General features: G+C 39.4%; 2 protein-coding genes across 6 annotated transcripts in view; one reads left to right on the forward strand and one right to left on the reverse strand.

The window, feature by feature from the left end:
- Nucleotides 1–24,985, reverse strand: part of Mettl15 (methyltransferase like 15) — a 192,375-nt gene extending 167,390 nt beyond the window's left edge. For both annotated transcript variants that reach the window (XM_010640439.3, XM_010640438.3), the window contains exons 1-3: nucleotides 24,924–24,985; nucleotides 23,027–23,250; nucleotides 20,140–20,429 (exon numbers count right to left, since the gene is read on the reverse strand). In XM_010640439.3, the coding sequence (XP_010638741.1) occupies nucleotides 20,140–20,412 (273 nt within the window). In that variant the 5' untranslated portion in view covers nucleotides 20,413–20,429; nucleotides 23,027–23,250; nucleotides 24,924–24,985. The remainder of the gene's footprint in view (nucleotides 1–20,139; nucleotides 20,430–23,026; nucleotides 23,251–24,923) is intronic.
- A 115-nt stretch (nucleotides 24,986–25,100) lies between these two features.
- Nucleotides 25,101–25,269, forward strand: part of Kif18a (kinesin family member 18A) — a 53,267-nt gene continuing 53,098 nt past the window's right edge. For 2 of the 4 annotated variants that reach the window (XM_010640441.2, XM_010640440.2), the window contains exon 1: nucleotides 25,104–25,244. The gene's annotated coding sequence lies outside the window, so the exon portion shown is untranslated. Of the gene's footprint in view, nucleotides 25,245–25,269 lie in introns of all 4 variants that reach the window. The other 2 variants (XM_010640444.3, XM_010640445.2) reach the window with 2 other exon arrangements.

Raw genomic sequence — 25,269 nt, forward strand, 5'->3', positions numbered from 1 at the left:
TGTGCTGAATGTCTATAATTTTGTTCAGATGACTGCAGAACCTGGAAAAGCTGTTGCTGCTATTGATGCATAACATACTATTATTAGTCTATATATATATATATATCTATATATATATATATACACACACACAAACACACACACACACACACACATATATATATATATAAATTGAATTTTGGGAAACTTTGGAAAATGCCATCCCAATTTACTGTGTTGACTTGGCATTGTACAGAAATGGACAACCATATTGGTCTAGAAATGTTAATTTATTTTTATTTTTTATTTTATTTTTTCCCTGTGTACAGGGGTAACACATCGTACTAAATATGTAAGGTCATATCTACGTTGGTTTGATTACAGAAACTAATAAAGTATTCTCTAAATAATGAAAAAAGAATAAGATAAAACTATAAGAGCGAGAAGCAATTTAAATATGTTCAGGGACCATTTTCATCTCCAGAATTAAGGATTATTTTGATGTTACATCATTGCCTTTTCTCTTTTACTTTCCTTTTTAGTTTTATTTTAGGATTCCCTATTTTTAATGTTCATACAGAGATTTCTTTAACTGAAATACCGAATAGTTTCTTTGGTGTGAAAAACTATAATAGTACACAGGATCCTAATGAGACAATTAATAATGTGAAATAGGAAGTAAAGGACTAAAGGTGTAAGGAAAGTGGGAAGGGTGGGGGAAAGGTAATAAGAGAGAGGAAAAAAATATGAGAAACTGAAAAAATGGAAATAAAGTGTTTGTAAATGGGGAGGGGAGGAGGGGGTGAAGGGAGGGCAGGGACAAGGGGAAAAATGAGAATCAAGACCTATTATGTAAAGGTACAGAATCCCAATGATGAATGTAATTGTATTGTATACCTAAATTGTACCAATAACCTCAATAAAAAGAAAAAAAAAATGTTTCCAGAGAGCAGTTTACAAACATGAACTCTAGGGCCCAAGTGGCCCAACACCCTCAGATAAAGCACGTGTGGCCGGCACAGTCCAGGGGTCATCTCATTCCAGGGGTCTGCTGGACACCAGTCCTGCCTTCTGCCCTCTTCTGAGATGCCACAGCACAGGGCCACTGGGGAACCAACACGGCGTGACCCAGGGGACCTATGCACCTAAATGTTCTTAAATGCACTCCCTTGCCGTGCTCCTGGCTTTATATGGGAAGCACTGATACTTTCAGAAAATGTTCAGCCTGGTCTTGATCTTGTACCTAGAAAACAGCCTCCTCTACCCTATCATATCCATGGAGGGATGGGCACATGAAAAGGGTGATATCTTAGATGAAATGAAATGCAGTTGGGCAAAGTGCAGCTGGTACATCGGCCACCTGACCCGGCACCAACCAGGGTCTCCGCAGAGTCACAGGAAGTCAGGGCTGCCTGAAGAATGGCTTCTGTCCACCTGTCCTCTGTCCTTTGTCCTCCTGCCCACCTCCGTAGTACAGCCTCCTCAGGCCTCATCAGTCTAGGGGAGCCCTTTGGGACTCTCCCATCCCTAGCCAGCCCAGAGCTGCAGGCTCACTGGAACTACTTTCTCTCCATCAGCAAGGCCCCAATATCAGACTGATGGGCAGGTTGGAAAAACCATTATCATATAGTGAGTTTTCATGAGTGCACAAACTGAACAGCCAAGTACGAGGCAAGTATATTACAAAACCTGGATGACTATTTTATCATTTCAATTATCTCCCGCAACCCCTCCCATGATACATTTGCTTTCTCCTATGTCTCCACACAAGAACCTGATTCCTGCTGCGCCATTACTCCTGGGTTCCCTAAGGTCTCCCTCCACTCTACCTCTTTGAAATTCTGGTGCACACTCCACAGTTGATGCCCCTGTGTGTTCCAACTCCATTCCCTTGGCAGCCCTGCTACCAGATTCTTGTCTCTCCATATACCTTCTCCCTACTGTTCTCCATCCTCAGGGCATCCTCTGCCATTAAATTCACAATATGTTAGTTAATTTCCTTCAAGTTCCTCTCCTCTGTGCACCAGTTTGCAAACATATGATCACTGATTGACCTCATTCTCAGCCATGCTGATTCCTTAAATGATTATTCCTACTCTGGTCTTCTTTTCCATGCTTCAAAATATTCTAGAAAACTGACTTCTAGATGTCCATTGAGTATTCCAAATACACAAGAACAAGCTTCAATTTACTGACTCCCTCAAAGCCTGGTTTTCCTCCATTCTTCTCTGAATCATGCAGCAGTACTCCCATCGGGTTACTTACACACACACACACACACACACACACACACAGGCATCTTAGCTTTTTCCCCTTCTTCACCTAATTCATCACAACTACTTATTCTTCAAGTCCTTCCTTCTACACACTAATCACTGCTATTATGGTTCAAATATTTATATCTTTGATAGAAAATGTTAGAGTCCATCCAAGTACCCTATGAAAGATGGAAATTTAACTCCTTCCCTTACAACTTTTCAGAGATTCCTCATGGTAATCAGAATACCAAAAACACCATGTGTCTTGATCTAACTGCTGCCCTAATAAGCTCCACCAGAAAGATGATGTAAATAATAGAATGAGTTGCTGACTATTAAGCTTTTCCTGAGCATAGAGTAAGGAACAGAGTGTGAGCACACATTCATCCGTCCATACTTCCTGAAAAAAAGTAGCATGGAATTTATGACTACTGATGACTGAAAGAGAGCAAGTTTAACATAAACTCGCTCAAGGAATACTTCCACTGCACAGCTACTCTGGGATACTCGAAAGGCAGTGAAGTGCTCTAAACACACGAATCTCAGAGGAGCAACCCACAGCAGTAACTAGTAAGTAGCAGCACACATCCATCTAGAGATTGAGCAGTTAGTCCTGGTTTTCTACTCATATTTTTACCCAATCTGTACAGCACCACTACCATGGAAATGTGAGAATAATCTTCCTGCCAGGTTTAGAAGAGTTACCCTGAGAAAATGCCCACAGAGCGTTCAATGGAAATTCACATGCAAGACCCTGCCCTCTTCTCTGGTAAGTGTGAGTACTGTAATTCTTCAAGTGCAGAAGAAAAGACACAATTAAAAAATCACATTCACAATGCAAGTGGGTCTTCCTTGTCATTTAACTAACACAGAACACAGGCCAGTCCCTGAAGGCATAGGACAGCTAGTATGCTGAATATTACCCAAAGTAATGAAGCTATAAACTCATTAAAAGAAATATAGCAAAATTCTAATAATGGACCAGAGATTGTAACCTGTCCAGCAAGCTGACAGCCTTTGGACTGTCTGAGCAATTTCTATGGTGTGCTTTTACATAAATAAATCTGTCAGGTCTGCTAGTGATGAAAGTATTAGTTCAGTTGGATAGATGTAGTAATGCTAATTGTACATTAAATAATAGCAATGGAAACTTTCTTTCATAAGTCTCTTCACAGATTTGGTTTCTAGATGAAATACAGTAATGGAGTCATTGAGCCAACTAGTGGGTGTTTTAGAACTTCAAGAAATATTAACAATAGCAGGCAAAATATCCTACATATTTTGGAAAAACTCTAAGTACCAAAGGTATTATAAATGACTTTAACCTTCTGTTTGAGTCACTCACAGGGCCAAAGAACAAGTTTCCTTCAAGTCTTAGACCAGTGGACTCAAAATAATGAAGATTAGACTGGAAGCCATTCATAGTGCAACTTACTTTATGTAACTAGCAACTTCTCTCAACCCTTCTTTTCTGCTTCAGAGATGCTTATCCAGCTTTGATACTCAGTATTAATATCATCCAAGGTTTCTTTTCTTTCTGCCTCAACACTCATATCCACCCTCAATAATTCGAGCACCACCTACATTGCACATTCAATATCCACACTTAGTTCCTACCTCTAGTTCTTCGTGGGTATTTCAGATGCTTGCCCTCTCTTCAAACTCACTCAACTGGCTATTTCTACTCTCAAATAAGCTTCAACTCTGGGGGGGTTCCAGGCCAGACCTGAGGGCAAAGAGAGAAAGGAACGTGGCAAGGCTCCTGGACTCCCGCAGGAGGAACTTCCCATAGTCCTTCATGTTTCCCACTTCTGCTTTCTTGAGTAAACGCTGCTTTCTCCTTGCCGTTTTGTCAGTAAACAAGTAGTTTCCCTGTCTGTGCTCCCCAGCACCATTTTATCCACTTAGAAAACCCATTGCTTCTAACTCTTCAATACCCTTTATCTGTTCTAGGAGACTCCAGATAGAATTAATGTTTCCTTCATTTTGACCACAGAGTAATCTACCTTGATAGAGCTACAGACAAAAATCACATAGAAAGTTTTATTGCACTGCAAGCAGACTCCTTTTTGAATCCCAGGCCTTGACCCAGTGCATGATATAAAGATGGAATGTGATCCTCACCACACACCGAGAAGGCACCAGCAACGTGCTCTTGGGACTTCCTGGCCTCCAGAACTGTGAGCCCCATAAACTTCTATCCTTTAGAACGACCTGGTGTCTGGCATTTCAATGACTGACACTTATTAAATGTAGTGCTTGTGTCCTCCCACAATTCAGATATAGAAGCTGTGCTCCCTGCTGCCATGCTATAAGGAGGCAAGGCTTTCGTGCCCCCCCATGGCCACAGGAGGACAGAGCAAGATGGCACCAGCAGGCTGACATTGGGTCTGCTGAGTCCTTGACGTGACTGACACCTGCATTCCTTCAGAACTCGGGAATAACTGTGTACTGCAGAAGGGAACATTAATGGTAACCGTTACAGCAACCTAATCTCAGACTGTGTTTAATAACGTCAGCTTTGTCCTCTGCTTTTGCTTCCTAAATATCTCTCCACTCTGTCTACCCCTCTCCAATCAAAAACTATTACCACTCCTTATCTCTTGTCTGGACAAAGCCTCGTGTCAGGTCGGCACCAATCCATTCTATCTCTTTAAGAGGTGAATCTAACACACCCTGACCCATGCCTCCCTCCCTAGCCTCATCTTTCAGAACCACCTTGCCTGGGTGCTCGTTGCCCAGGTGCTTTCTTACAGTCCTTCTCACTCATCATGATCCTGCTCAGCAAAGAACCTTTGCACTTGCTCCCTTTGCTCTCTGAAAGGTTCTCGGGTCTCCTCTTAATCTATATAATTCTCCAGAACTTCAGCTAATGGGCACTTCCTCCTGTGCGAGCCTCACCAATGGAAATCATCCTATTAAGAGGCCTCAGAGAACCATTTATTCTTTCACATTCACTCAGATGACTGCTTGATTAATGTTTATCTGTCCTGCTAAACTGTAAGCCCCTTAGGAGATAAAATCATGCCATCATTTTGCCTCATACTGTATCCTGACCATGAGGAGTGCTGCACATAGAAGGCCCAACACAAAATGAGTGAAAAATGAGCAAACAGTCGCATTTTCACACTGAAACTCAGATTAAACAGCTCACTATCGACCTTTCATTCTCCCTGTCCTTCCCTCTCCCCTCCTGATGCCTTGCTCAATCCTTCTCCTCCACGTCTCCTTCACAGCAATCTTTCTGTCCATTCCTGCCTTCAGCAATGATTTCCACAGATATTGACAGTGCACCTTCTACACACCACACACTATCCTTACCACTGAGAAATCAGCAGGAAAAATGGCCGGTTATTTAGCTCAGTGGTTCCACCACCTGTCTTGAAAAAGCAAGGACCCGAGTTCGATACCTGGTACCAAAAAAAAAAAAAAAAAGAATGAAATCAGCAGGAAAGAAACAGACACAGTTGAAGTTTTCATGACGACGTGCTGTGAAGGAAAGGGGTAGCACAGGGAACAGAGGAGGAGGGGGACAGACAGAGGAGAAGCAAAAGAGGATGAAAAGTATAGCAACAGATGCTAAGGAGAAGGAAAAGAAAAAGAGCCAAGCAAGTGGGACAGAAAGTATCAGGGATAGAAGCTGAAAGCTTAAACACAGTAGCCATGCAGGCACCCCTGAAAAGTCATTTTCCAAATAAAGACCAAAAGTGGGGTGTCAGCCATGTGCCTAAGGCACGGATATTCTGGGCTTTCTGACTTAATGTGCTGCTGCTTTCAGCAAGCAAGGCCCCAACCTGCTTAATGCTATGGGAAAATTTAGTCAAGATGACTGTGCTAGACATGAACATACTATGAAAGGAGCACGAGTCCCCACTCCCAAAAAAGCACTCAGAAATGCACAGCTATGTGGGGATTAAAGTAGGGAAAAATTTACATAATTCAGATTATCACTGTTGTATAAAACAGAGTAAGAATAAGTATTCAGACTTACCACCTCAAGTCAATCAAGATATAGTTAATTTACCAGCACCCTGGGAAGCTGAGGCAGGAGGAACACAAAGTCAAGCACAAAGTGAGCAACTTAGTGACTAAGTGAGAGCTTGTCTCAGAATAAAAATTTAAAATAGCTGGAAATGTAGGTGTGTGCTAAGTCGCTGGGCTCAATGCCCAATACAAAAAAAAAAAAAAAAAAAGTTTAATTTAGAAGCATATACTCTCAGGTAACCAAAGTTTATACTTCAGAAAGATTAGAGATTAGAAGATACTGTTCCAAAAAAAAAAGAGACAAAAATAAGAAGTTACAGCAGGAGAAAGGTGGAAAAAAAATAACAATTAAAGCAGTGACTGTGATTCTGTGATAAATTCTGTGAATTTAATCTAAATCAAATATATGCATTGAAAAGGGTTTATTGTTTTCAAATTTAACTATTTACTTCCCTTTACAGAGATACAACAAAGTATGATTTAAAACACTGTTGTTCAAATTTATCCCATGTGTAGTTAAAAAAGCAAATGTGTCAAATCAGCTAACAAAAATTCAACACAGAATACACCAAGAACTACCCAAAATTTTGGATGGATACTTATTTTCTTTTATCTAGTTACAGAGAGTCAGAGATAGTAACATGAGCACTAAAACAGAATAGTGTCAATCCCCATGCAAATCACGCAGGAAATGGAGTATTTGACACTAACATTATTTGTCACTCCTGATTTTCAGAGAAGTTTATTTGGCTCATGGTTCTGGAGGCCAGGAAGTCCCAAGATCAGGGTACTTGTACTTTCTTGCATGTGGTGAGGACCTTCTCCTGCCCTGTAAGGCACTAGAGGTCACCACATGGTGAGAAGGAACAAGCACATAGGGCAGTTCCCTTCTCCCCCACCACACTGAACCCAGGAATACTGAGCAACATCCCTAGTTTGCCTGCCTCTTTCCTGCCTTCCTGCCTTCCTTCTTTCTTTGACACAAGGTCTCACTACACTGCCTGGTGAGCTATACACTCCCATCAGTCTATCTGTGTATCTATGTTTCTAAATTTATTTGAGACAGGAACTCACTAAACTGCCTGGGCTGGCCTCAGACATTCAATTCTCCTGCCTTGGCTTCCCGAGTATCTGGGATTACGGGCATGCACCATTGCAACCTAGCTGTCTACCTCTTCTTACAAAGCCACTAACTAATGCCATCATCATGATTTCATCTAATCCTAATGACATCCTCAAGGCCCCACCTACAAATACCATTAACATATGAATTTGAGAATTAGGTGTTGAACACAGGAACTTTAGGGGGATATATTCAAACCACAACATATACTATCAACTGTGGCTTTAAACTGATAGTTCCCTGGGGAAAGTTTTACCAAAAGCTATATGGTTTCTACTTCTGACATGATGTTGCTGAAATAAATACATCAATACAAAACCTTATAAACATTTCTCTTTCATCATTATCTTCACTCTTCCTTCGGAAAATAATGGATCTACCTTCCCTGTAAGAGCAGCTGGTCATGTTCATTTATGCCAGTATTTACTGTTTTGGTTATTTTATTTGTATATATTTTTTGTTGCTCGGGATTGTACACAGGGTCTCTTAAATGCTGAGTATGTGCTCTCCCACTGAGCCACATCCTAAGCCCCCATTTGTCATCTTGAAACTTTCTACTCAAAATATCTTGGCTTCACATATAATGACCAAAGAAGAAATCACCTTAGTGATCATAATCCACACTGATGGAAAACTCATATAATGTTACGTAAAAGACTTATGGAAAGGCAATGGGTCAAAATATGACATAAAAATTTATGTTCTTGTAAATGTAAAGACTTATTATACTGTCAGTTTAGAAATTTATCCTGGAACTCAGCCACCAGGTCATTAGTCACGTAGTAATAAACCAAATGATGTGAACAGAATTGTTGGTCCCACCTCCCAAACTAAGCAGAATGTGACACTGGACAACTGGTTTACCAGTTTTTAATCAATGTTACACTTGCTAACAGCACAAGCTGACCAGCATAGGAACTGTACTCAGGAACAAAGCAGAAATTCCAAATGAAATGTTGCAATTTTGAAGCAGAGAATTGTATAGTATGGTATTTGAATTTCAGAAAGATTTACATTGGCCTCATGTATGGCAAAGAAAAATGAACTGGGGCCAGGGATGTAACTCAGTGGTATCACATCAGCCTGGCAAGCACAAGGTCCTGAGTTCAATCCCCAGTACCAAAAGAAAGAAAACAAACTGATACTGCTGATGTCAACACTGCACCCTGATGGAAACTAATAGGAAAACTTTGACCAATCAGAAGCCTGATATGGAAGCTTTCTACAACAAAACCAAAGAGGGAGAGGATGCTGTCGATGAACTATACAGCAACTATGATGTCACTTGAAACACAAAGCATGGGCCAGTAGTTGTATTTTATCCAGTCCCAAACATGGTGGCATAAATAGTTTAATAGTTAATGAAGAAAATAACAAGTGGAAAATACCCCTGAGAAATTTTCTTAGAGGACTGGGAAAGGAATTCGTAAGAAATCATTTACAGCAGATGAAAGACAAAATGTTTCTGCTCAGCGAATTATGTAAAAAATTGTGGAGCACACTGGTGAACTGACAGGTGAACAGGCAGGCACAAAGGCCTACTATGACAACATGAAAACCAAAACATGTCAACTGTGCTCTACAGGAAAGGACAGGAAAACAAAATATGCATGCTATTAGAGTAAGCGATACTTGCTCAAGAGTATGCAGTTTTTATGTGTGAAGACTGCCTTGGGTGTGACAGTTGAAGCAAAGAATTTCTGCGGTAAAGTTTAGTTTGCATTTCATGTAATTCATAGTGCAATTCATGTAAGTTTTTATTTATGTTGCTATCTTTTAGTTTTGTAAGCAACTATACAGCTGCTGTAAAAATGTTGATGTCAATTCTAAGCATTTGTTACAAGTTTGATGTTTTATTTTATTGATATCTGATTTCCCTGCTAAGTGCATGTTGTACGATACAGCAGGAAGCTCCTGACAAAAACAGGAAGACAAGAGAGGTGGGAAGAATGGCCTGCCACATAGGAAAGGAAAACTAAGCACATGTGCTGTCAGTCTAAGCAAGATGTGTCAATGCAACATGCACTTGTCACGTGTGAAGACTGCCTGGGGTGTGACAAATGAAGTAAAGATGCTTTTTGTCATATAGTTCTATTGGTATTTTCACTGTATTTCATATAGGAATTTATTTCTAATGTTATCTTTTAGGTTTTGTAAGCAAGTACACAGCTGATGTGAAAATCTCAATGTTTATTCTAAATGTGCAATACATATTAATAATTTAAATTTTTATTTTATTGATGTTTTATGTTGCTTTAACTACACATTATGAAATATAATTAGAACCTCCTGACAAAGCAGCAAGACCAGCGAGATATCAAGTATGTCCCACAAAAAGGCCAGGAAAGTAAAATACACGTGCTGTCAGTGTGAGCAGCAATATGCCTGGGTGTGGAACGTGCTGTGGTCACGTGTAAAGACTGCTTTAGGCGGGATAATTGAAGTAAAGATTTCTCTGTAGTGCCACTGGTATTTTCATTGTAGTTCATATAGGAACTTATTTCTGTTTTTTTTTTTTTAGACTTTGTACACCAAAAATGTTGATGCTAAAAATTTTGATGCTTTTTTATGACACTCAAATATTAAAAATTAAATACTTTATTTTTCCTGTTAAGTATTCATTGTTTAATATAATAAAACTCATAAAATTAAAATTAATAATTCATCAATAGAAATATTCTAAATAACAAATGTGGGTTTTGTACATCCGAGTTTCTGCACCTTTATGACAAAATTTTCGCTATGCCCCCTTAAAATGGGAGGTAGGGAAGCAGCCAAGAGGCAATTGTTTCATTATTTCTACTAGAAAGTAAGACTAAATTGAACACCACAGAGAAGAGACTTAGGGTAGCTAAGTGCTGAAGAAAACATAATATAAAGAAGACAGAAATGTATCAAGTTTGCATCCTTCCTAAATATTAACACCTTCTTCCTTCAAATCATCCTCTCGTTTTCTCCCTTTGATGCCCCCCTTTCTCTATCTTCATGCTAATAAGCCTCAGTTACACAAGGCCACTCGTCAGTTTAACCCCATGCTTTTGAGCGATTTCTCATTCCACTCTGCTATAGAAAACGCAAGGTTTCCTTGTGCAAATGAGACCAAGCTAGGACGCAGCTCCGTGGAGTCCAGCGAGCTGAGGCGGGCTTCCACAGCAAGCTGGGACTGGCGCAGGGACTCAGCGAGCTCTCAGCCCCAGGCTGGCACGTACTCAAGGGCCCAGGAGGCCAGGGATCTGCTCTCTAGGGGCACGAGGTCACACTAGCTGCCCGGTGATTGCGGGCCTGACACAGACCCCTAAGGTCTCACAGGGCCATCCGAGCCTATGAACTAAGCCCTGGAGGACAGGCATGTGCTGTATCTCCTTAGAAGCTGGAGCAGTCACTTCCAGGAATGTTCAGTTACTGCCACTGCACCAGTAGAACAGAAGCACCGGAGACATTTTCTACCCTTATTTCTACGTATGACACAACACTTTGTACAGAATACTGAAATTAATACCAATGAAAAGCACAGGAAAGAGTATCCAAAAGTGTTTGCAACAATAAAATCACATCCCACAGTAAAATCTTATAGAAGTCTATGTTATTCTTTCTTTTTTTTCTTTTTTTATGTTGTTATTAAAAATACTCTAGAGATACACTGGCCTCAAGTGGAAAATTCTCCATCTTTATCAATATATTCAATATCTACAATTATTTTGCTTTCCAGAAGAAAAAAATGAATACAAAAAGGATTAAACTCTAATCTGGAATTTAATTATAAATAGCAAAAAAAAAAAAAAAAAAAAAAAAACCACTGTATGTGACAGAGCAAATAAATAGGACAAGGATAAAATAAGCACCTAAATTAGTATATAATGTGACACAACAATATCTCAAGTACTGAAGATTAAAAACTCAAGTTCATGGTCTATAAAAAAATGAAAAAAGATAAAATTGCACATACCTTCTAAAACAACATTCATCAAGAAAAATAAAGTCTTTAAGTGCATAGTACCTCTTGGTAATGGCATTTGTTTCACCCAAAGGGCATAGCCACTAGCATCCAGACATTATTTATTTATAACAGAACAGTATAGGATGAGTCACTATAAGGCTCTGCAACTTGGTTTATTACAAAGTAACATTTAAGTATGTTACTTACTGCTCAGTAGTTTGTTATATAAGAGGGCAGTGGAAGTGAAATAAAATGTTATGAGAACTCAAAAAGTCAAGGTACACTTCCTACCACTCTTCACAAAAACAATATGGGACTTAGAAGAACAATGGAAAAGACAGAACCAGTGGGCCCAGCTTCTTCCAGTAGCTATGATTAGACTATTGATCAGGGACTAATGCTGACCTAAATAGAGAGCGACCAGTATGCAGGATGACTCACAGGAATGTGCTCTCGGAACAGAAAAACCTCCCTTGCCTCTCTGTCCTCTCCCTGGCTTGCCATATAGAATGAGCTCCTGCTTTCTCAGGTCCTCTCTATTTCCTGAACCAGAAAATGGGGCTTAATAAGTTGGAAATTCACCATATATATATTGCTTCCAATCGTGGAAGAGTATCAATTTTCTTAACCATGAAGATAATTTATTTTTTATGCTATCTGGATCAATTTCTTTTTAACACATTTCATATCTTAGGGCAATTCTGTGTTCACATGGGAAAACTGAAAGGTACAGAGATTAGCCACAAACTCTCTGCCACTGTAAAGCAGTCTCCCTCCCGATAAAAAAATAGTACATCTGTTCTATGTACAAACTCCCCATGATAAACATAATCATTATGTATTGTAAACATGTATAAATACTTTTAAAAAGCAATATCCCCAAACATCAACATCAACAGACCCTACCAGAGTGGAGCATTTGTTGCAACTGGGGAATTTACACAAACACATCACTATTATCCCAAACCACTCTTGTGGTGATGTGTACTTTGTCGGTCTGGACAAAGGTATAATGACATGTACCCACCTTAGGGTGTCACACAAAGTAGTCTCACTAACCTAAGTTTTCCCTGCACTCTGCTGACTCTCCTCCCCAAAACCCTGGCAACCAGGCATCTTCTCAGCGTATCCATCAATACATCATACTTTTCCAATACGTCACCTACAATATGTGCCCTTTTCTGATAGCTGTGTCACTTAGAAATAAGCACTTAGTTTCTTCAACTCTTTTCATTGCTTCAGAGGTCACTTCTTTTTAACACTGGCTGACATTCCACTGTCTAGAAGTAGCCTACTTTATTCAATCATGTATTGAAGAACATGTGGGTTTCTTCCAAGATTTAGTGATTATGAACAAAGCTGCTATAAACACAGCAACTTGTGCAGATTTTGTGTGGCCATGTCTTCAATTCCTTTGGTAAAATACCAAGAAGACTGATCATTGGGCTGCATACTGAGAGTGCGCTCAGTCCTGTAAGAACTGCCCTCCTGCCTTCTGAAGGATTCTGCACTTCCGCCAGCAGGGAGCATTCCATTTGCTCCACATCCCAGCTAGCATCTGGCATTGTCAGATGTCAGCCTGCAGTGGCGTCTCAGTGTTGCTTTAATGAGGGGGACATCTTCTCACAGGTTCATTTGCCCTCTGAACGTCCTCTCTAAAGCCTGCTAACATCTTTGTCCATTCTTTTTCATTGTGCTTTTTTTTTACCACTGAGTTTTAAGAGATTTTTTTTTTAATGTGTGTGTGTACTTTGGGTAACAATCCTGTATCTTCTGCAAATATTTTCTCCTGTCTGTGACTTGTTTTTGCATTTTCTTGGCAGAGTTCCTTTCAGAGAGCAAAGTTCCTGAGTTTTAATGAAGCTCAACTTATTAGTGCTTTCTTTCATGAGCCATGCCTCTGGTGTCATAAGGAAGTCACTGCCTTTCCCAGCTCATTTAGATTCTCTCCTGTATCTAGGGGTTTTATCAGCCATAGACTTTTAAGGAGTGTATCATATGCCGGGCATGGTGGCACACTCCTGTAATCCCAGCATTGGAGAGGCTGAGACAGTAGGATCACTGCCTGAGCTACACAGTGAGTTCAAAACCAGCCTGAACTACATAGTGAGAACCTATCTCAAAAAGTCAAAAATAAATAAATAAATAAAGCATTCACTTTTGCACACATTCAATAGTAATAGCAAAAACTCTTATTTTATTTTTAAAAATTGCCTATGATATTGTGAATTTTGTGTGAGTTGTATTTTTATTAAAGCATCGCTTAAGAGACTAACATTTTGGACACAACTAAGTAACTCTTACCTAAAAGGCCTTATTTCTTTATAGACATCAAGTAAATTTGAAAAGATAAAAAAAAAATTCTGCATCAGTTTTTAAATGTCTCATAAAATGCTATGAACAAGCATTTTAAATTAACATTAACATACATTCTAATTAGAAAAAACATGTAAATTTACCAGTGAGAGCCATACGCCTCTAATACTTCCCCAAAACAGAATTTCTAAACTTGATAGTTTGAGTAATATGGAATTAACTAGTACAGATTACTTTAGTTAGAGAAACTATAATTTTTGTAACGTATCTTATAAAATTCTTTTTTAAATAATCAAATATAGGAGTTCAATATTTAAATGATATACAGCTGCTCTGTAATCTAAAAGATTTTAATAACACTATGCAAAATGTCCATAGCTCCCTGGGCAGTGTAGGTTCCCAATAAGTGATAACAACAGTCCAAGTAACAGATAACAAATATGTCACTAACAAAATTTTACCTAGAATAAACACAAAATGAATCATGAAATTCAATACTAACAGGATTTTTAAACATATAAGAAAGATATTCTTCAAAAAGTATTCATAGACAAAGTAAAAACATGCAAAGTAAAATTAACAAAACATTTTGCTCAAATGTTCTCATATCATTATAAAACAATCATCAATTTCGGGACACTACAAAGTAATATGAAAAGAACATTGTCTCTTTCACAGTTTTCCTTTAAAATGCTTCCCTTAACAGTAGGTGGTTATTCTCAAGCCGGGTCGTCCATTGCAAGCCTCCCTCTCAGAGTTCGGGTTGAGACTCCTGCGAGCGACACTGCAGACTGAGCCTGCCATGCCCGTGTGGAAGGAACTGCTCGCCACAGGCCACACCCCAGCTCCGGCTGGCGATACTTTGTAATCTTTTTAAGATTTATTAAAAGAATCAAAAGGGCTTCTTTCTAAATTTATTAAACAAATGAAGTAAGGAATCATTGCGTGAATACAGCCCAAGGACAGCGCTCTCCTCAGGTCCCAATGGTGTAGTGAGAAAGCCAGTTAAATTCAATCAGTTCATAACACTGACAAATTACCGGCATAATTACAGTTCATGTAAACTTGTACCCCTCCGACTATGAATCAGGAACCCTACTGGTGCTAGGAGCACAAAAAAGAACCAGGCATACCAGCAAAGGCCTACAATCCCAGCTGCCCTGGAGGCTGAGACAGGAGGATCCTAAACTGGAAGCCAGCCAACTTCAGCTAGACCATCTCAAAATAAAATAAATGAGAGGGCTGGGTATGCAGTTCTGTGGCAGAGTGTTTGCCTAGTATGTGCGAGGCCCTGAGTTCAATCCTTAGTAACATACAAAAAAGGACAAAAACATTATTCCTATTCTCAGTGAGCTTCCAGTGTAACCGCAACAAAAGAAAAGGAATAATGAGGTGTAAAGCACTCTGTAGTGCTAACAAGGACAAGGTTCTGAGATGAAAGAAGACAGCGGCTAACCTTCCATGGACACTTGAAGAATATGTTCACAAACCCAGACTTTAAAATATGAAACAAGTTGTTCTCAGATCAATAGATTATAAGGGAAAAGTGAGGGCAAGGGAGTACAGAATGAGCAGGGCGTGGAAGATCCAGGAGTCCGATGAAGAAGCACGTAGAGACCAAACCTACATCGGGGAGCGCAGGCTGGCAGCTTAAAGTGGTAACAGGAAGACTGTGTGTAACACAGAAATGTGCAAATGCTACAGTTCAGGAGTTTTGCCTTTTTTTTTTAATTCATAGCGAAGCCCCACTCCCAGAGGCAAGTGTTAAACATTTACCAGCACAGCACTGGAAATACCACACTCCAGAAGGCATTTTAATACAAAGGCCATTTAATGTGCTACATGATGTTTTAAGACAGAAACATTCTTCAAATATAAAATGCAATGTGAAATTTTTTCTCAAAGAAACCTCTCTTCTAAGAAGCAGAACAACACTACACTAGAGTTCATTCCATTTGAATCTTAAAAGGTCTTTCCAAGGGGTTCAACTATCTTGCTGTGCTGCTACTCTTGCCCTCACAACAGTTTCTAACTCTTTGAAAATCTGGTGTCAAACAAAATAAACTCTTTGGTCACCAGTATTCATTATTAAAGAGAGAAAACACAGCTCTAGCATTTTCTCTTTGATGTTTACTCTGCATTAAAGATTACAAAGATGTTCAAGTAAAATATTGCTATTGATGGTAAGAGATTTCCATGATACAGAGCACAATGCAGTTTTTATGAAGAGAACTATTAGCCTGGAAGTGTAGCTCAGTGTTAGAACACCAACCTGCCTGACTTGCATGAGGCCCTAGGTTCAATCCCCACAAAAAATAAAAACTAAAACAATTTTAAAGGAAATTTTTAAAGGAATTTTAAAGCAAAAATTTTACCAATGGAAGTGCCATGACAACTACAGAAAATCTAATATTAAAAATTCTTAACACATGTCAGCATATTAAAACAGAATATTTATCCACCAAACAATGCAACCTTAGCCGATTAATCATGATGAATCCTATCTTGCATCAACTTAGATATCAGCTCATTTTCTTGGTCTTCATTTGTTCCATCACTGAGTTTCTCCAGTTACCAGGTCAGACAAGGCCTGCCACACGGAGGCTGCAGTTATGTAAGTTCTAAGCCAGAGAGGTACCTCAACAGCCAAGGGACATTCACCTCACTGGCACCTCACATCTATCCTCCGGCATATCTAACATTTATTCGTTTGATTAAAATGTCATTGTGAGACCTCTATGTGGCAGACCTCAGCCAAGCACTGGACACACAATGGCAAACAAGACAAACATGTCCCTAACTTTCTAGGAAGCAGGATACTAAGGGAGTTATACACAGAATGAACGAGCTCAGAAAACTGCGATCCGAGGCTACACATATACGAAGGAGAACCACATACCACTCCGGGAAGGTGTCTCCCCTGCGGGCGGAAAGCACAGCTGCGCCCAGGCTCCCGAGGCAGCGAGGAGGGGCACTCCAGCCACACAGCCAAGTCCCAGATGTACTGCTTCCACCTTTGCCATCTCCTGGCATTTTTCACCTTAATTTTCTTTTAAATTAAGTGCCAACTCTCATCTCTCTTTCCCCGTGATCAGAACAGTTAATGCTTATCGAGCGCACAGTACTTGCGACATTATCATTCCGAGCAACAGACCTGCATGAACTAACTGTCCACACGGCAAGCACACAAGGAGGCAGGCACGGCCACGACAAGGCACTTGGCTGAAACTGCACTGCTATCAGTACGAGTCCTTTCTCACAAACAGCGCCTTCCTTAGAACTCAGCCCTCCTGGGAGCCATGAGATGCCATAATGCTTATTCCTTCCACCTTTGGAAATTAGGAATGAAAAGTTGACAAGGTAGCCCGCAGTGAAACATTTCCAAAGCAAGAATACGTTTCCAAGTCACTAAATACATTCTTACAAAATGTTACCCAGAATATGAGATAAAAACTAAGCATGGAGAAACAACGATAGTTCCTTCTATACTTCACAAAAGAGTGGAAGACAAGAGCATATCTTTTCCATATAATACAAACTACTAAATATTTGTAAATATATCTAATTTAATATCAGTACACAGTAGTAAACTAGCTGTGATTTTGAAGAAATTCCAAAAATCTGTCTTTAAATCAGTACCTTTTAATTATTAAAATATAAACAAATAACTATCAAATACCCTGGACCTCACTTAAGATTGTATCAAGAAGTTTGGTGAACTTCTTCTTATGATCAGAAGTTTCATCTGCAAAGTCTCCAGAAGATGATGTACAAAACAGTATATGAGTGGGTGCCTGATACGAGGGAATGTAGGACTCATACTTTCCACAGGAAAATGATTTTGGGGAAAAGGCTCAGGAAGAAAGAGAGGCAAATAATGGATTCGGGGAGGAAAGAAAACCTTTCTTGTCCCAGGACTGTCACCAGTTTTTTATTACTTGAAGATTAAGGGAATAGTGAATAAAGCTGTCTGCCAGACAGCCAAAGAGGAAGAATAACATCGTCTCTACGTGTACTTCACACGAAAGTTTTCAGAAATAACACTCATAAAATTAAACTTTCTATAAAAAGTTACTAGCAAACCCATCCCAGATCAGACCAATGGAGATGTCAAAATAAACCACCATTACTTTTGTCAGGAATCCGGATGGGATGAAATGGCAGGCAAGTAGGTCAAGTTGTAGAGTCATCCAATTTTGTTACATTTGGTTTTAGAAAAAAGATAGATATGCTACAAATTTACTAGGAAACTTGGTAGGATTGGTTTTTTTTTTCCCAACTCCATGAGTTAGTACAAGATAAATATTTGGTTTTGCTACTAGGGTTCAGTAAATTGATCCTGGGTCTTTGGTTTCTGAGGTTCAAGAAGTCAAATTCGAGCCACTGGTATCACTTGCCCAACACACATTATTTATGTGTGCATGTGCACAAATGTATCATATACATTTAAGTCTACCATTAAAAATGCACTTCAGTATAGGTTTTCATTGCTATCTTTGCATTATGAATCTTTAAGAAAATGAAGAGATTTCATTTTAATAAGTTGCACTTAACACAAAGTCTTGCCCCATTTAATTATTTAGTTTATATCTTATGTATATTTATTTTAGAGTCCCTACAATGTGACAGCATTGATCTATAGACTTAACACACAAGAATGCTGGAATAATTTTGTTATGTAAACACTGTCTGAGGAAAGGTAAACAATTGTATGATGAAGAAAACCCACTTTGTATTGTTGATGGCTTGTACATGAACAGCATCATATTCATCTAGGATATCTTATACGTATAGCTCAGAACTTAGTGTAGGGTGGGGTGGGGGTGTAGGTGTGGGCTTGGCCACATATCCTAGACAGACTTGGGCCTAGAGAGTCCAGTTCCAGAATATTTGCTGTTAAATCTTTGCTATTAATCTGCATGTGCTCCTACATGTTGAGAAAAGGAGGAAGGCATGACTTTTAAAATGGAAATAGGCAAAAGCAATAGCTTCTACAGTAAGAAGTTTTATTTCTAAAGTCAATACACTGAGAACATTATCAGTATTACAAGATAAGCAGGCATTTGAAAAAATTTGCTCTTTATATATTTTTCTTGTGTGAATGTACTTAATTATCAAAAACTTGCCATCCTTTTTTGGGATATTATATCACCTAATATTTTTGTGACCTCCTCATTGATTTAAGCCTTTCATGAAAAAGATCTTATTTAATCCTGCTAGCAGTACTGTAAGAAAGATAAGTGTGATATTTAATTTCATATATCAGTTTGGTTGGATCACGGTGCCCAAAAATCTGGTCAAATATTATTAATACTTCTGTGAAGGTGATTTTGGAGTAAGAGCAACATTTACACTGGAGGACTCTTAATGTAGCAGATTACCCACAGAACACAGGCCTCAACCAATCAGCAAATCCCTTCATGCAATCGAAATGAGGCCTGCTGGGACAGGCAGCAGACTGACTGCTTCTGGGCTCAAGAGCAACTCTTCTTCCCTGGGTCTCCAACATGCAAGCCCACCCTGCAGATGAAGGGTTCCACACTCCATGAGCCAATCCTTTCTCTACACACACACACACACACACAAACACACACACATACATACATACACACAGAGGCACATAAACAAAAATATCACACAGATCAGTCCTCTTTATCAGCACTTTCACTTTCCATGATTTCAATCATCCTTGGTTTATTTCAGAATTAAATTATTCAAAAGTTTTCAGTTGTGTACCTTTCTGAACAATGTGATGAAAACCCACACTGTCCCTGTTCGTGAATCACCTCCTTATCCACACTGTACGTGCCACTCATCTGTTAGGGATCCAGTGGTTGTCTAATCACTGTGCCATGTTGTTTTTGCTCAAGTAACCCTGTCAGATTTTATCACAGACCCAAAGCACAAGAGACACGATCCTGACAACTCTTAGGTATATCCAACAAAGAACTGAAAATATATGTGCATATAAAAACTTGTACACAAATGTTCCTAATAGTCAACTGACAACAGCTACAAAGTAGAAACAATATAAATGCTAACCAATCAATAAATGGATAAACAAAATGTAGTATGTCCATATGATGGGCTGATTCAGCCATCAAAAAGAACCAGTCGGGCTGGGAGTGTGGCTCAGTGGGGCCAGTTATCTTGCATACACCATTGGGAAAAAAGGAACAAAGTACAAATACATCCTACGACATGGGCAAACCTTGAAAATGCACTGAGTAAAAGAAGCAAACACAACATGCCATGTTATTATATGAATCTATATCAAATGTCTGCACTAGGCAAACCCATAAATATAGAAAGCAGCTAAGCGATGGCCAGGGGCTGAGGAAATGAATTCAATGGGGATTGAATGCAAATGGGTACGAGGTTTACTACAACAGAGAGGAAATTTCTGAATTAGAGACAGGAGTTATGACTGTAAAACTTCATGAATATCCTAACAACTCTGGACTGTATCCTTTAAGATGGTGACTATTACATAAGTGAATTATATCTCAACGTGTTAAAAAACACAAAACAAATACACTCACCTGCCCTTTCTGTGGTGCCAAAAAATGAACGACTTCATCCACCATTACTGGAATATGTAATTTAGCCACAGTGTCAGAATCTCTGTTTTGAGATGTGTGCAATTCCTGGGCTCCAGTTTGACTTGCTTGTGCTGGGGTTTTATATTCATTACATCTTCCTGCTGTAGTATGTAATTTTTTTTGCCAGAGATCTAAATTAAGTATGCCAGATTCCAACCAGTATGAAAAACACTCCTTATATATACGTCTACATAAATACGGGTATCGAAGCATTCTGTAGGTCAACAAATCTAGAAAAGAAATTTAAAATACAATACTTGTTGGATTTTTTTTAAAAGTGTTAAAATAATTTGGAGAAAGCACATTATTATGAAATATTTAATACATCAAAAAATGTGAGCAAGTGAAGGTGACTTTCTTATATGAAATAAGGAAACTAAGTGAACGCAGAAACATAACAAATATAAATTTTAATTGGTCTAACAAGCTCTAGAACCATTCATGTTTTAACCAGCAGAGAGAAGAAAAGTGGTTATTCAGTCATCTTTTTAAGAAAAATATATTTTCAAACTTTACTTCTGAAGAATGGGTTGAATGAGTTCAAAATATTTATTTTTAAAACTATCTGGATGACTAAAAGCATGACAAATATCCTAAATGATAGTCAGATTTCTAGCTTTTCTGTTTATTTTTCTCATAATGCAAAATTCTCATATTTGTAGAAAAGATCATTCCAGGGAAAAGACTAGACACATACAGCTAAAAAGAACAGAGGATGGCAGCCACTGAAAATCTTGTGAATTTCTCAGGGTTAGATTCTGAGGAAACATCTTAACAGAGCCTGCATCTGTTTGTGATTTTATGTACACTTCTGGCTTCCTGTATCCACCTTTCTTGTTTGTTTGTTCAGTTGGTGTGGGGATGATGGAGTTAATGCCAATGCCTACTCATCCTTAGCAGACATTCTACCTCTGAACTATACCTCAACGCCACCACCTTTGTCTGACCCCTATATTCAAAAGTCAAGTAAACAATTGATATATTTCTTTAATTTCTCATACTAAGACCATTTTCTTCTGCAAGTTGTAATTCTTTTAAATTCAAAGGGTAAAAGTTATTTATGAAATACTAATAGAAGATCTTTTGAAAACATTCTGCATTTTATGCAACTGCTTTGAAGTAGTTTTTAATATGACTGAAATACCTGGTTAACACTACTCTTTTTTCTTCATGGATTATGAGTTAAGACCTATACCCCTATATCCACAAAATTAGATGTTTGTTAGGTGCTTAATAATGTCTTCCTGGGGAAAAAAAAGAAGAATGTATGGATAAATTCCAGAGCCCACAGAATACACATTCTTATCAATCCTCACTTTAGGAAATTAAATCTGACTGAAGCTACCAAAACCACATGTTCTTAGAATTCTTAAAGAAACACATTCCAGTAAATATCTTCATTTACTTTTTGACAGAAAATTTAAAAAGGTAATCACCCATGTTGACTAAAACTGAATGGAATATGAATATATATTATGTAAAAATAACTTGAATAAGATATCACCTTGAGAATAATATAACTTTTTTTTAGGTCAACTTTACTAAAAATATAATACACTGATTATGTGGCATCATGATACAGAAAAAAATGGCAAAAAAAGGTAAACTAAAAATTAAAGTTTTTAAGTATATTTCTGGATATTAAGCAAAGACAAATTAGGGAAATTGTTAATTATGTCTTGCTTACACAACACAAACTCAACTACCCTATAACTTAGTAATGCTTTTCAAATTGGTGTCCAATATTAATTTAGCACTTCCTAAGTACTTACTACTCTTAGCACAAGACATGTTCTAACTCATTCAATCCTTACCATCACTTTTATAGGTACATATTATTCCATTTTACAAGAGGAAAAAGGAGATATTAAATAATTTTCCAAAGATCACACAGAGAACTATAGAACAGTCTATTCCCAGAACCGGCAATCTCACCCCCATTCTATAAGTATAATCCACTGGTACTATTTTATGAATTCATGTAATTTAATGACTCTATGCTATACATGTGTATTATCTCATAATTTAATTTAATTTCTTTAGAAGGAAACAGCAGCCAATGCCTTGGCCTTGCTCCTTTCAGAAATCATAGTATGCTGTGGTGTAGGCAGAAGACAGCATTCAATGTATAGCCCTATACTACAGAATTTGGACTATTGAAACAATCTACACCTTATGTCTAGATTTTGATAATGTTTAAAAGGCAGCAATTACAATACAGGAATCTGAACTACATGAGGAAAAGCAAGGTGTATGCTATCATCATCAGTCTTTCGTTTTCTTGTAAAGTATTCAATCTCTATGTATTTATTCAACTATACTCAAGGTACAAAGCCTAAAGATTTTATTATGAACGAATTGGCCACTATGTTGGGTCAACAGGGAGAAGGGCTATGAATATCTCGTTTTCCTCGTCGGTCGTTTCTCTGCTTTCCCTCTCCTCTGTGGCTCCTACCAGAGTGTTCCACAGGCTTCTAAGGTCAGCCGTCTTCACTGGCTTCGGGTTAAGTGCATTCGCTTGTCACAGGGCTGAGTAGAGGAGGGGAAGTAGACCTGGATAGCAGGTTGTGTGGTACCCTGCCTAAGTCCGTCGACTGTTACCTTCCAACAAAGTTCCGAGGGAGCGGGTCTCCAAGGACGCTGACACCTGCCCGGCCTCGCGGGACTTTGCATCCCGTTTGCAAATGGAAGGCTAACACTGGGAGGTCAGGCTCTAAGGCAGAGGAAGTGAAAGGGGAGAATCCACCCTATTCCCAGCCTCAGGCTGGGGCGAGCGCCGACCGCCGCGGCGCACTAGACGGGGCGGCTTCCGCTGCCTTCTCCTCACCTGAGGCACGAAGATTTCTCTGTTGCCCTCTGACTGGAGCCAGAGATGACCACTATAGTGCCGGCGTGCCTGAAATTTCCCGCTCGTGTCAGTCCCAGACATGGGGGAACCTGGTACGGACGGACAAACCAGGCCCTCATCCGCCTGCAACCGAGGCCCGAGCGCCTTTGGTTCCGAGGCTGCGAAAGGTCCCTGTAATACACTGAGATTCGCGAGGGACTTTCCTGGAGGGAAGAAGGAATCTCACCATTAGGCGGATTGAATTCGCTTTTACTTTTTTTTTATATGTCTAGGGCTGTTTTAAATTAGCTTTTCTTTTCTCTTCTTCGGTTTACTGTGAAAGTACTTTAAATATGGATTCTAATACCATGGCAATTATACAGCACTTTAATCTCTGACAAAACGTGGGAATTTCTTTCTGCCTATCTCTAAAGGTTTGGAAAGTTTTTCCCCTCCATTCATTACAAAATACGCCACTGTCTTACCTTCTGTTATACCTCCTTCATGTCTTACCAAACAAAGCTGGCACATTAATGGCATCAACTATAATGTGAAAATCTCTCCGCTTTAATAAAATGTACAATTCCTTAATACAGACTTACAAGCAGGACAGTACTATACACGAAGGGAATTGAATGGAAATTTAGGGTACAGTAAGTACTTGGGGTTCATGTGGAAATAACTGTCCGACTGTGAAGCTATAAAACATTTATGTCATTATAAGAAAATGGAAGGATATGCCTACTTTCAGGCTACAGTGAGGTATCATTTTACTGTCACTTAACCCATAATGTATTTCTGAGACAAACAGCTCAATGCTAAACTGGCTTTTGGATTTTCTGAAACATCAGTTTTCTATCACCAAAATGAAAGTAACAACATATACATCTCATGGACTGTTTTGAGAATCAAGATACTAACATATGTAAGGTGATAAAAGCCTGAGACATCAATGGTGTTATTTAGTGAGAACATATGTGTAATTAAAAAAGAGGCTTCTCAATTTTATTACCAAATTCAGCACCACACAAATAAGTATTCTGTTAGCTAAGATACATACGACAACCAGAAATAAGTGGCTTTATTGGGGGGTCTTTCACTGCTCAGAAACAATTATACAACACATCATACATACTACATTACTCCTGATTGTCTTCAATAGCAATGAACGCAAAATCTGTGGGGGGGTTTTCATTTATAATTCGCTGCACTCATGTATCCTATTTATACAGTGATACTGAATTACTAAACTGTAAGGTCCAGCAGTATAGGGATTTTAACTTTACTGCTTATTTTGGGGTACCTAATACCCACAATCAATACTTGCTCCATAAATATCTACAGTAATATAAAGAACAAGAAGGCAATTCAAATACTATTTTAAAATATACAGAAGAGCTTGGGATGTAGCTCAGTAGTAGGTTTGCCAAGCACACACGAGGCCTTGAGTTTGGCTCTTACCACCGCAAAAAAACAAAGAAAAATGATACAATAACATAAAATATCCTTACAAATGAAAATGAGTTATCTCAGCAAAGACATTTCCCTTTCTTCCCCAGGCATTTATTTTCTCCTGTCAAAGTGAACATTCTGAAATGCTATGTACGAACTGAGACTTAAAAATCGCTTCACCCAATAACGAGGTCAGTTTCATTAAGTGAAAGCATTTCCTGGAGTCGTCCTTACAGACCTAGAAAAGCAGCCAGGCGTGGAACAGATCCACAATCAGCCCTGGTGGGAGTGGCGTGGCCATGCTGATGAAACCAAGCCAGGGGGCTGGAGCCAAAGACCAGGACTAGCAAGGAAGGAGGTGGATGCCAGGGAGCGGCCCGGGCTCTGCCCCACGCTGCACTTATGTAGGTTGCTGCTATCTGGGCTAGTCCCAATCAGGACTCACCGGCAGGCGCCTGCTGCCCACCTGCCCCCACGGCTAGCCACGCCCACCGCGGGCCCCACCTCCGGAAACGGCCTCTCGCGTTTCCAAGGCGACGAGCCACCAAGCAGCTTCCTCCCAGCCCTCAAACCCAGCCCACTGACGCCCAACGGCGGCACGCGCCGGGGCCAACGTCCGACGTGGTGACGTCACGGAGGGGGCTAGCCAATGAGAAGCGACAGCGAGGAAGCTGGCTTGGGTTTGAATCTGTGGTGGCGTGTGGCGCGCGCCGGGTCACCCCGGTGGAGCGCAGTGGTCGCGGCGCGAGCGCACTTCTGGGCCTAGGTGAGTGGAAGGCGTGGTCTGGGCC

Source organism: Fukomys damarensis, unplaced genomic scaffold (genome assembly GCF_012274545.1).
Source record: "Fukomys damarensis isolate Sample0158 unplaced genomic scaffold, DMR_v1.0_HiC HiC_scaffold_16, whole genome shotgun sequence".
Lineage (NCBI taxonomy): Eukaryota > Metazoa > Chordata > Mammalia > Rodentia > Bathyergidae > Fukomys > Fukomys damarensis.